Source organism: Amphiprion ocellaris, chromosome 5 (genome assembly GCF_022539595.1).
Source record: "Amphiprion ocellaris isolate individual 3 ecotype Okinawa chromosome 5, ASM2253959v1, whole genome shotgun sequence".
Classification (NCBI taxonomy): domain Eukaryota; kingdom Metazoa; phylum Chordata; class Actinopteri; family Pomacentridae; genus Amphiprion; species Amphiprion ocellaris.
This window is the reverse complement of record NC_072770.1, coordinates 24,055,980-24,068,550: the sequence shown is the minus strand read 5'-3', so window position 1 is coordinate 24,068,550 and position 12,571 is coordinate 24,055,980. Positions and strand designations below refer to the sequence as shown.

The 12,571-nt window shown below is 39.8% G+C and overlaps 1 protein-coding gene across 1 annotated transcript; it reads left to right on the top strand.

The window, feature by feature from the left end:
* The first annotated feature begins 1,043 nt into the window (after positions 1 to 1,043).
* LOC111579757 (probable nuclear hormone receptor HR38) lies at positions 1,044 to 7,631 on the top strand. The gene is made up of 7 exons (XM_023287167.3): positions 1,044 to 1,185; positions 2,648 to 3,483; positions 4,179 to 4,308; positions 4,562 to 4,725; positions 4,827 to 5,029; positions 5,139 to 5,317; positions 5,421 to 7,631. The coding sequence occupies exons 2-7, from the start codon at positions 2,650 to 2,652 to the stop codon at positions 5,681 to 5,683; spliced, it is 1,773 nt and encodes a 590-aa protein (XP_023142935.2). The 5' UTR covers positions 1,044 to 1,185; positions 2,648 to 2,649; the 3' UTR covers positions 5,684 to 7,631.
* Positions 7,632 to 12,571: the final 4,940 nt, after the last annotated feature.

Sequence of the window (12,571 nt, the reverse complement as noted above, 5' to 3'; positions counted from 1 at the left end):
TGGTCATGACACCAACCTAACATTGTGTGTCATTTATTTAAACTGCAATTTCTACATTAATTGATTGAAAACAAAATTCAAGCTGTGGTAAATTAATTACATTGGTTTGATAACTTGATTGTTCGTCACCTTCAGTTAAGGATTTCAAGGCATTTAAAAAAATAAAGACTTGTGTTCCTGCTTCTAATTATTAAACAACTGTTAACTTAAAATACCATTAATTGTAGAATAAAGACTAATTCCCCTTTATCAATACAGTTTGTCAGTAAATTCTATTTTGTTTTATATAGCTGTTGTCATAACTGAAAAACAGCTGATGGAAACTGTTGTGTTCATTTGTTTTCAAGCCTTAACATTTGTCAATTGACTATTTTCAGATTTTTTTTGAACTTTTGTTAAGTTTAAATGTGTTTTTTCAAAGTGTGCATGTAAGTAAAAGTATAAAATCACAAATACAGATAAATTAAACTCAGAAAATATTTATAGTGTATTTTCTTTGTGTCTCAATTTGTATCTCACTTCACATTACGTGGTTCTGAAAGATGCTTTTATGGGTCAGAATAAGGTACTGTGTGTGTGCGTCACATACATGAAGTTCATATGAGGTGGTTGTTAAATATGCTCTTACTTTCCTCAGGAGTCTAGCTGATGGATGGCAGAGGGGTTGACAGTTTCTCCCTATTTACTGAGAACAAAAGCCTGTTTAATGAAAGGCCCTCCAGGTGTGTCCCGGTGATAACACTCCTCCCTGTCACAATATCTTCATTTCCAGTCAGAAAACGTCCGCACCTCCAAATTTCGGTTATTTTTAGCATTTTTTTTATCCAGTAATAGCCCCACGTGAGCCGCTGCCGTTATATTTAGCACGCACGCTCCCTCGGCTCTTGCGTCAATGGAATTCCGTGCGTGCGTCACACGGAAGAACGTCTGCGTCGAGCGCGCCGCTGATTGGCCCGCGACCCGGAACGTTCCACCGCCCCGCTCACCAAATATGGTCACGACCCGCCTTTTTGTCGACGCAGCCAAAATAAAACAAGAGAGTATGGAGCCGACGGTGTGTGTGTGTGAGACGGTGTGTTTAAATGAGTGTGTGTGCTGACAGGAGCTGGCAGAGGTGACATTCATCTATTTCTCCGGTTTGGAATAAATGAAAACCTTCCAGTTCGGGATATTTACATGAACCAGGTGAGTTAAAGTGCAGTGTTTGTTATGCTGTGGAGAGGTGCTTCATTTTATGTTTCTTTTCAACTAGTTCTAATCTCATAGGATGAGACTAGCAGAGCTGCTGACACAGTAAATGAATCGTGTATTATTTTTTTTAAAATTTAATTCTTCAATGTAAAACTATTTTTAAAGGTGGCATATGTGCTTTAGCCTACTTCTCAGGGAAGCAGTCAGAGCTACAGACTCAGCTGCAAGTTTGTTAGATGCACCTGGCTAAGAATACTTCAGTCTGATTCAGCAGTGAAGCAAAAAACAAGAACGTTCTTTATTAGCTCTATAATGTTCAGTGTCCGTTTGATTTAACTAATCTCCATGAAACAGTTTCAGCAAAAAACAAACATAGTGGTGCCTACAGACTCAGAAACCGACCTCACAACTGGACATACATCCATAATCCTGCTATTCTTGTTATATGATGAATGATTTTATTATAGTAGTACATTATGTCATTAGCGAGGACAGTGTGTTGCTGGTTGTGCGACTCCTGCTGCAACTGTACTCTGCTTTCCTGCAAATCTCACAAGTTCATGCAAGTTTAATCATCTGCTTGAGCTTACGTCAGGGTGTTTTCTTATTATTGACTTACATGATTTAACATGTTGCACTGCATGTTTTATGTCTGTCACTACCGTCATACGAGAAGATGTATAGCGTAGGGTATATTTATAGGACAAAAGAAAGAGCGTTGCTGCAGCTGCGTGGTTTTTGGAGAGCAGCTGTAAGTTCACAATTAAGTTTGAACAGTTTTTGAACAATGATCAGATGATCTCGTGAGGTGTGCTTCGCTTCTCTTTTGACAAACCTATAATATAAAGAAGTTAACACACTTGTGGATACACGCCCATTCAGCCAGCCATGCACGCACACACACACACACACACACACACACACACACACACACACACACACACACACACACACACGCACACAGACAGGCTTTGCCACCTTTCCCATTTCAGCTGGCATTCGGCCCACTGTGAAATACAATCTGCAACACTCCCTGATACAGTGCCTGTGAAAGAGGGTTGCCCTCCACTGAAGGAGGTTTTCAGAGCATTAACAGCAAGTAACACAATATCTGACAATATGTGACTGCTGCTCTGGACCACCCTCTGCATTTTCTAAAGAGGACTGATAGGCCCTGAAGCTGGAGAAATGTCATGCTGGGGAAATGAGACATTCAAGACGTTAATGTTTGCTACTGTTTGAATGGTTACGGAGGAGGGATTAGAACACGCCAGACTAAATGATATAAGCAGTATCTAATCTACTAATTAATCTTGCTTTTATTTCAAAAAGTAAATCCTTGGTTGCACTGATTTGAAAATGCATTTCTGCAGAATTTTATGGATTATTGAAAACAATGTTTATCCTGCTCACATTTCTTGTCAGTAATTGTAAACGGTGGTCTCTTCTGTCTTAGCGATGCCCTGTGTACAAGCCCAGTATGCATCCCTGCCCCATGAAAACTACTTCAGCTCTGAGTTCTTGAATCCTGACCTCAGTGCCAAACTGGTAATGGACATCAGTGGCCAAAAGGACCAGCTGTCTGCGTCTTCGCTGCCCAGCATCAATACCCTGGTGGGAAATGGTTACATGGGGGAGTTTGATGCTTATTCCTGCAAGATTACCACCTCTCCTCCCGCCTCTACGGTTTCATTCAGCCACACCGCGGTAGCTGACAGCTCCAGCCCTCAGATGCAGAACCAGGCCTTCAAGCTGGATGATCTCCAGGTGTATGGCTGTTACCCAGGATCCTTTGCACTCAACTGCCTCGATGAAACACTGTCATCATGTGGCTCTGACTACTATGGCAGCCCGGTGTACGCCACTGCTTCCCCTCCAACACCGAGCTTTCAGGCAGATTCTGCACCTGTCTGGGACTCCCCTTTCAGCCCCTACCCGTCCGCTCCCCCGTCCTCCATAGCCGACAAGGCCATGGCTCATCAGCTTTCCTTTTTCACCTTCAGCCCCACACCAGAGCAGCATTCACCCCTGAGACACCATCAGGATGCTCAGCCGGGACAGGATGACCCATTCTTCCTGTCTCCTCAGCAACACGTGTCTCCGCTTCACTGCCAACCAATGTCTCTGGAACATGGAGCTCTGGAAAGCTCCAGGATAGTGGAGGGGGCCATGATGTCTCCTAAAACACCAACACCAGGATCCAGTGAGGGTCGCTGTGCAGTTTGTGGTGACAATGCATCATGTCAGCACTATGGAGTCCGGACCTGCGAGGGGTGCAAAGGTTTCTTCAAGGTAAAAAGAAAATGCATTTAGCAGGTTTATATTTGCAGGTTTATCCCCCTATACACAAAAATAAACCTGCAATTATTGAGGTTAATTATTATTCTACGGAAAATATTGATCAGCATGTTAAAATTGCTGCACAGTTTGGCTGAATATGAGAAACTATGTCCACCAGACCACTGACAACTTGTTGAACTGTGAAAGTTCTCACAACGTACATATCAAGCAAGTTTTTGTGGTGTTTATTTAAACATTGTGTTCATTTTATGTGAAAAAACACTATTTCCCAAAATATCATTGGATTTTTAAAATTTTTTAAATGTGAATATTGGTATCTACCTAAAAAGTAATATACTAATAAAATACTACTGAGTTACTTTGATTAAATAAGACTGTCACAGTTGTTTAGCAGTAATTTATCAGTTGTTCATGGATAACATAAATATTAGTGTTTATATTAGAGAGATACAATAGAAATACAGGTGCAAGACCTGCACAGACTTTTACTCATTCCAATAATGACACTGATTGTATTTTCATTTGCATATGCATTTCTATCATGTACAATGTTATATAATAATAATATAATATAATATAATATAATATAATATAATATAATATAATATAATATAATATAATATAATATAATATAATATAATATAATATTAGAATTCTGTAGTAATGTGTTTTTCTCCATTTGACAGCGAACTGTCCAGAAAAATGCAAAGTACGTGTGCCTCGCCAATAAAGACTGTCCAGTGGACAAGAGGAGGAGAAACCGCTGCCAGTTCTGCCGTTTCCAGAAATGTCTCGCCGTGGGAATGGTCAAAGAAGGTAATGCAATGTCACTCTCTCTTAAAGCTCTCAGCGACTAATGTATGACCACGAGAAACTGGGGTTTGTAATGACAGTCTTCTGAAACTAAAGCTAGGAATCACAGACATATGTAACTGGAGCTTTGCAGTGCCAGCTGCAGAAAAAGGGAAACTGAAACTGATACAGCAGTTGTTTTTTAAATTGTGAAATGCAGCGACGGCCATGTGAGAGTCACAAACGTGCCTTCCTCTGCTCGCCCCTCTTCTTGTAGTTGTTCGCACCGACAGCCTCAAAGGCCGCAGAGGTCGCCTGCCCTCCAAACCCAAGACTGCAGTGGAGGCTTTGTCCACGACCCCCAACGTCAACATCATAGCGTCTCTCGTCAGGGCTCACGTAGACTCAAACCCAACCATTGGGAAGCTTGACTACTCCAAGGTAGCTAAAAAGGTTTCCTTCATTTTAATGACGCTGGTTACATGATGTAAAATTAAAGCAATGACATGAGAATTGATCCTTTCCCTTCTTTTCCCCCTCAGTACCAGGAGACTACAGACAACATGAAAGAAAAGGAGGATGCCGGTGATATCCAGCAGTTCTATGACCTGCTGACCGGTGCTCTGGATGTGATAAGAAACTGGGCTCAGACCATCCCAGGATTCACAGACTTCTGCTCAGAAGACCAGGAGCTGCTCCTTGAATCTGCTTTCGTTGAACTCTTCATCCTTCGCCTGGCATACAGGTTGGTTTTTACATTTAGGGCTGAATAAATGTATTGTTGATAAACATTTCACTACGGTAATGTGTGCATTTCAGTGCTCTGACTTCAATAATGGTGTAAAACTGTACAGGTCAAATCCAGAGAAGAACAAGCTGATCTTCTGTAACGGCGTGGTTCTCCACCGGCTGCAGTGCGCTCGCAGTTTTGGTGACTGGATTGACTCCATCATGGATTTCTCTCAGAACCTCCACCGCATGAACTTAGACATCTCGTTGTTTGCCTGCCTCGCAGCGCTCGTCATCATCACTGGTAAGAGCCTTGGCTTGCTTTTAATTTAGTGACTGCCATTGGCATTTGAATGTAACGTTTACATTGAGGACTATGTTGCTCATGGAGACATCTTTGCACCTAGATCGCCATGGCCTCAAAGAACCCAAACGAGTGGAAGACTTTCAAAGTCACCTCATCACTTGTTTAAGGGAACATGTTAGCGGAAACGGATCGGAATGGAGCCGGACACAACCCAACTATCTTTCCCGTCTTCTGGGAAAGCTCCCCGAACTGAGGACTCTGTGCACTCAGGGCCTGCAGCGCATCTTCTACCTGAAGCTGGAGGACCTGGTTCCTCCTCCACCGATAGTGGAGAAAATCTTTATGGATACACTGCCGTTCTGAAAAACCAACGTGTTGTTTGTAAAAATGAGAGACACGAAGGAGGCGGAAAGCACATAATGAGGTTTTTATCAATGAACTCTACATCTGAACCTCCTTGTAGCACACTGATTGGTGTGCTAACGTGTCATTCAAGAGACCATTACTTTTTTTAATCAAGTTTTCAAGTTCAATATGGTGCCTGTGTGAGTACTATAAAATAATTACTTCAGAGCTAAACTGACACCAATATTTCAGGACACTGTTTGTATATTTTTTGTGTGCATTTGTAAAATGACTTTATTGCTGTGCTTGAAATGTGAATATTGTCCTGCTTTGCAGCTTGTAAGATATGGATATTTGGGTAGATGCAATGCCGTGTTAAACTCAGAAACACACTAATTTCTTCAAAAGCACGTTTTCATTTTGTGCTTTATGACCCCACTCTGAAGCTGAGATAGTCTATAGGCAGAATCACACGTCCAGTTTGTTAAAAAGAGCTGTGCAGTCCTACTTTTAAGTGGGGGAAATATTTACTGATATCTTTCTATCACAAAATATAGTCGTAGTCCTAATCGTGCTCCTGTGGAAGGTCTTGGACCAAAGTTTACCAAAGTTTTTATTTTGATACTAACAGTTAAGCACCTCATTGCCTTAAGCTAAGAAGAATTATCTCCCTATAAAAGCTGATGCTGGCAGAACTCCTGTTAAACTGCATGTAACAACATGCTACCGGGCTTTTAAGAATGAAAATAGATTTGCTGAATGAAAATACAAGGTGCCTTTTATAAAGCCTCAGTCTATGCGCCACAGTAAGTGACACTAAGTGAATTTTCATTCCAAACATCACATACAGCATCACGACAGTTTATACTTGACTGAGTACAGGGGGTCCTCGACTTAAGTCTATTTTCGCCGCAAGTTGGAACTCCAGTGAAAATGTAAACAAAGCCATTACGTGCATTAGGATATATCAGTTCACATATTTGTTCAACTACAGTAACGACAAACAGTTATTAGCTCACACTGAAACACAACTCGGTAGGAAAATACCTGCGAAAATGTAAACTGTAAGTCTGACTTACGCTTGGCAGCCATAATGAAGTTAGTGAATGCAGTATAATCCAATGTGGTGGCAAATGTAAACAAAACCATCTTATAGCGCCACGTCACTACTGTACATACAGTATTCCTCCGCTCCGTTCACCATGTGACCACATAATCATCTGCTCGGCTCGCCATCTAGCTCCACTGAACCAGTTCCAACATAATCACGAAACGCCGTACGTTAAACCGAGGACCAGCCCGTAATCAGTTCCAAATAACGGCAAAATGACATAAGTCGAGGACATTGTAAACCGAGGATCTCCTGTAATATGATTTCAGGTTTGTCGCACCTTTTGATACAAAGTGCCTGTGATGTTTTCAAGGCAGTGAAAGTTACTGTGCAGCCATCTAGTTCAAAATTACATTAAGTTGAAGCACATTTCAGAGTGTCCTTGTATAAACAATTAGACACAGCCTACCCTCTCTATGATTTCTGTAAATGTACACCACAAAACACTTGAGAATTCAAATGCAAACGGCAGCATCTTGTTTGTCATCAGCTGCTCTTGTCTTTGGCTGCAGATGTGTTTTGAACCTCAACTTCTTCCTGTCTTCCACATCTTTCTGAATTGTGTAGTTTTTTTTTATATATATATATTCATTGGATTTATTTTTTATTTGAATTTCAGAACGTGCTACAGGAAATTTCTTAAGGAATCACAGTGAAACGTGGTGACGAGATGAGCAGCTAAGAGCACTTCAAACGGTGCTCAAACAGTACGATGAAAAGTTCTTTCTCCTACTGTGTCCGTTTTGTGTGGAATACGTGTGTGTGCACATTCAAAAATACTGCCGGGCCTTTTGTAAAACGGTGCAGAAATGTTTAAAGGCAGAGAATACTTGATATTAAACCTTTTGGAAAATACACCACGAGTGACTTTATTTTAATGTTGGAAAAGTTGTGATTGTATGTTCCGTGGCTTTTGTCAGGGTGAAGTTGAATATGTTTTTGGTTTATGTCTGGTTTCAGTTGTGAAAGATGAAAATTCATGTAGCATTTTCTCTTTATTTGGTGGATATTTCAAATGTTTATAGTTGCTTTGCAATTATTCAGGTTGAAACTCACATGAAAAGATGTGCAGTTCAATATGAAATCATCAAAATATTTAAAAGGTCAGGTTCTACAGTTTGTATTTTATATTTGGAAGCATTAGCTTATGAAAATAGTTCAATAATAATAATAGTAATAATGATAATATTCTGTATTTTTATTACTGTCAACCAACTACAACATATCCTAATACTCTTTGCTTTCATGAGTAATTCTGAAAATACATGTATTTTGTGAAAAAGCTAAGTAATATCTGAAAACAGATGGAAACTGCAGTTTTTAGTAAATGTTATTCAAACAAGCAGTAATTATTGCATTAAATTGTTGCTGTATTTCCAACAGTAGCACAGTGTAAGTGGGACTCAGTCAAACAGCAAAAACTTTACATAACTTTACTGATTTGTCATCATTTGGTGATCGTGGTGATTTCTTAACAGTTAAAGGTGCAATCTGTGATTCAAGGAAAAGTTTGTTGATATTTAGTTAGCATATTTACATATATAGCATGTGTCAGGTATTTAGATTTGCAGAATCTAAATCTGAATCTGTCACTGTATCCCCTTTTGTTTTCTCACATTTCCTCTTTTTGGCAGTGTTAAGTGACAATTTAGTTTGGATTGTCTGTTGACTTTACATATACAGCATGTGCACAAAGCAGTGGTGAGGAAAAATGCTTTTGGCCATCTGCTCTGAAAGTTTTTACAATTTCAACACATCATACTTGTGAAAATAATTTTTTGCATGCATTGATTTTTTTTCTGTCTTTTATAAATGCAGTAAATATAGTGGTGGCGCAATGGTTAAGTTTCTGGCCTACCGATCAGAAGGTCAGTGGTTCAAACCCAGATGTGGCCACTGTTGGGCCCTTGAGCAAGGCCCTTAACCCTTCCTGCTACAGGGGTGCTGTACTATGGCTGACCCTGCGCTCTGACGCCAATTGAGGGATATGTGGAAAGCAACATTCCACAGTGCTGTAATGTATTTGTGACAAATAAAGGCAAATTATTATTATTAGAAAAATTTTATAAAACAAATATTTTTTTCTAATGTATCGAGTATCACCAGATCTGTCATTTAAATCAAATCAAATCACATCAAATTTACTTATGCAGCACATTTTTAAAACTATCTAACATGACCAAAGTGTTGGACAAATTATAAGACAGGCAGCAACAGAAATATGTGCAAAAAGCAAGACTTGCATTTTCTAAAATCAAAAAATAATGAAATACTATAATATTAAGACCATTAAAAGCAATCAAAAGCCATTGAAAAGTTGTAGAAGTTTGAATTTTTCTTTTAGATGTCAGTGGAGGAGGCCATTCCAAAGCCTTGAAGATGTTACTGCAAAAACACGATGTCCCTTTACCCCCCAGCTCTGATTGCGAAACAATAAAAAGCAGTTGTTCTGAAGATCTAAGAGGCTTTAAGTCTCTAAACTGCTGTCCAGTCAGTGGATGCAGTACAGGAAACAGAAGCTTTATTTAAGGCCTCACTGTGCTGTTGCCAGTTACATATTAATGACGTGATGAAAAGTGACCAAACAGAGACCTTTTCACTGAGTCTGTGTTATTTTGTCACACATAGCGTTAATGCTGGCAACATCCTTGACCAGAGCAAGACGACACCGGGCAGCTCTCAGCCACAGCAGACTGTAGCAACGAGTGCATTCAGCCACTCGACACCTGATCTGTACACCACGTACCGGTCATCCGGATTTTGGTGCTGGCAGACAGAGTGGAAAAAAGGGACAAGGGGAGAAAAGAGGAGGAGGCAATATGAAAGCTAGCTTGATTTGATGTGTTCATTATGTTACCAAATGGATAGCATGCTCCCCAAGTTAGAACGGAATGGAATATCAGACGAGTCCAGTTTCATAATTTAGATGAATGTGGCGGCTCAGAGAGTTCATTGGGTTATATCTAAAAGCTTCTTTTTATCCGGTGGCGTTGCTATCTTGCGTGTTAATCCCTTTTGACTTTCGGCATCACTTTTTATTGTTTATGGTCCCATATCCATGACAAGTCAGGCATGTTGCCCCCTTCATGTTGCCCAAACCCGAACTCAAAATACATCCTCCTGTCAATATATCTCATGTTGGAACTTGTGGTGTTTCTTGACACCATCTTTTTCCAAAAGTGGAACGCTTACCATCTGGATCTGCCATTGGCTCCTTAACTTTTGACCTGACACACAACACTCTGCATTCAGGAACAAACTGTAGCCTTACACCCGTCACACATGTGAGAGGTTCTGACAAGTAATTTGTGGCTCTGTGTCACAGTGATTTGTTGTAGAAATATGCTGAATTCTATGTTTTACACTTTGCTTCTGAACCTTCTGCTGCTATAGAGGAACAGTTTGACAACATGTGAAACAGTGAAATGTTTCTGATTCATCACAGCGTGTAGCTGTGCTGGATTTTATTGTATGAAGTGTTCTCATAACAAAAATCCGCTGGTATATTAACTGAAGTGCTTAAAGTGGCAGTTACGAAGGTTTTTTAATTTGAATACTTGTCTGTAAAATCCGTATCTATTGCAAAATGAGGTAACATATTGGTGAGTGAGCCAGTGACCTTCCTCTTCTTACAGCTGGGGCACATATGGGCAAAATCTGAGAACCTTATCTGTTAAATGGAGGGGAAGAAATTTGCTGGTGGGAGGAGGCTTCACATTAAACCAAACATGGAGCTGTCACAGCCATCAGGGTTTATTGTGTTATTGACGACGAGGTAAGACGTCACATTTTATGTGGCTTCCACCTCCCCTTCTGATACCTATGTGTTATGATTTTCAAAATCCCCCTCATTATGAGAAACAGCAACAATCACCTCAGCAGCAACCTACCACATTTAAAAGGTCCTAGCCTAGCAAGGCTACCTCTTCCCCCTATAAATGATCCATTTTAATAACAGTGCTTGCTTTCCTGCATGCAGATTTTCCATCAAGACAATTCCTCTCATCACTGTCCATCACAATGATACTGAGGTGCAGTCAGACCATTCTATGCTGCAGAATGGACTGACTAATGGCGAGACCAATGATGAAGTTACAGTGCCACAGAGAAAAAAAATGATACCAGCAAATGATACCTGCTGACTGCTCTACTGTAAATTAAGCATATTTATGATATTCAATGATGTATTCATCAGTTTAACTTTGCACAATTGCTTGACATCAAGACTAATCATGGTATGTTTATATATATATGGTTGAAGGAGCTGTTTTTGCTGCTGCTCCAACTGAATAGAGTTTACATAGTGTACAGACTATGCCTTCTCAGGACAGTATATGCTGGTGTGGTAATGTGCAGACCCACCGTTTAGGTCTCTGGGAAGTGAGGTTGGGGGGGGGGTCATAATGTCAGTGGTCATAATGTTGTGGCTGATCGATGTATGTCCTGACAGAGCTGCATTACATGCAAGAGGTGGAAACAGTAACCTGCCAACAAGTGTCAGAGTTTATACATGCAATATTTAACACACTAAACTCAAATCCAGTCATTTATATGCCACCATTGTGTCCAGGTTTTGTCCAGTCTGCTGGTATCGCTGTCTCCAGAGGTGCACATTTGTGGTCAGTTTGGTCCATATCCACAAAAGTCACCATCATTCAGCAAAGAGGTTTTGCAGCACTTTGCTTCACTTTACATTCATCTTTGGATCGACTGTGTCTTTAGATTCAAATATCTGCTGTTCAGAGTGATGAAAGAATTGTGTATTGTCGTCACCATAAGCCAAAGGAAGCTTACATGACTTTCAGTCTCAGTTGGAAGCACAATGTCAACTGTATATAAATTACAACGTTAGCTCTGTTAAGCTTGCTCATGTATATGCCACTTATTCAAAGTTTATCTTGACTGCAAGTGCTGTATTCACAGTTTCCGCTAAAAAACTGCATGTTCAATAATATTTAGATCTTACATTATTGCATAAGCAGTTGTGTTTGTAGAGAATGTGTCTAATCAGAGCATTTACATGTTATCCAAATGACCCAAAATAGTTATAAGGCTTTTATCTTATTTGAGCCAAAAGATGTATTTAATTACAATTTGTAAAACCCCATCATGCTCTTGTCTTTCTATGATGATGAAATTCAGATTTAATATTAAAGAAATAGCTTCAAGGCTGTCCTTGATTCACATTCACCATCCCTGCTAATAACCTGCAACAACATACTGAGTATAAGTCACATTTTGGAGCTGTATTTTATCAGGCTGTTGCTGCTGTACACTGTTGTCCTGTGGATGTTATTAGTTTTTAAAGGAAACTTCCAGCTTTTTTTAAAATGGTGAAATGGTTTTTTTTCTTTGCTATTTTGTGTCCTGTATTCAGTTGTATTTGTGTCATTGTGTGAAGTAAGGCTGTCATTGTAAGGATCTCCTGCACATAGTAGATGTGTCAATTGCCCAGCAGGATTGTACCTGCTTGGGTGGTTGTATTTTTCTTCTGTATTCTGTAGCAGTTTAAAAAAAAAAAAAAAAAGAAAAAAAAAAAGGGATGGTTATTGTGATTTGGACTAGTTGCTTCTCTACTTGCTTGCTGATGTCTGTGAAGTTGAATGGGGGAGTTCATTCCAGAGGAAAACTGGAGAAACTACTACTGTCTAGATTGAATATTAAGATGTACTACTTGTTAGATCTGTTCTGCATCACTCTCTGTTATCTTCTATGTTTTGCATGACATGCAGATCATTGGATGATTTATGTTGTATGAATGTTGTCATTAAACTGGTTCTCAAAGAAACAATGTC

What these genes read in the sequence shown, in the direction of transcription:
- LOC111579757 (XM_023287167.3), top strand. Translation starts at nt 2,650, where the DNA reads ATGCCCTGTGTACAAGCCCAGTATGCATCCCTGCCCCATGAAAACTAC. An exon ending in GGTGCAAAGGTTTCTTCAAG is followed by an intron (nt 3,484 to 4,178) that starts GTAAAAAGAAAA and finishes TCCATTTGACAG; the next exon opens with CGAACTGTCCAGAAAAATGC. An exon ending in GGAAGCTTGACTACTCCAAG is followed by an intron (nt 4,726 to 4,826) that starts GTAGCTAAAAAG and finishes TTTCCCCCTCAG; the next exon opens with TACCAGGAGACTACAGACAA.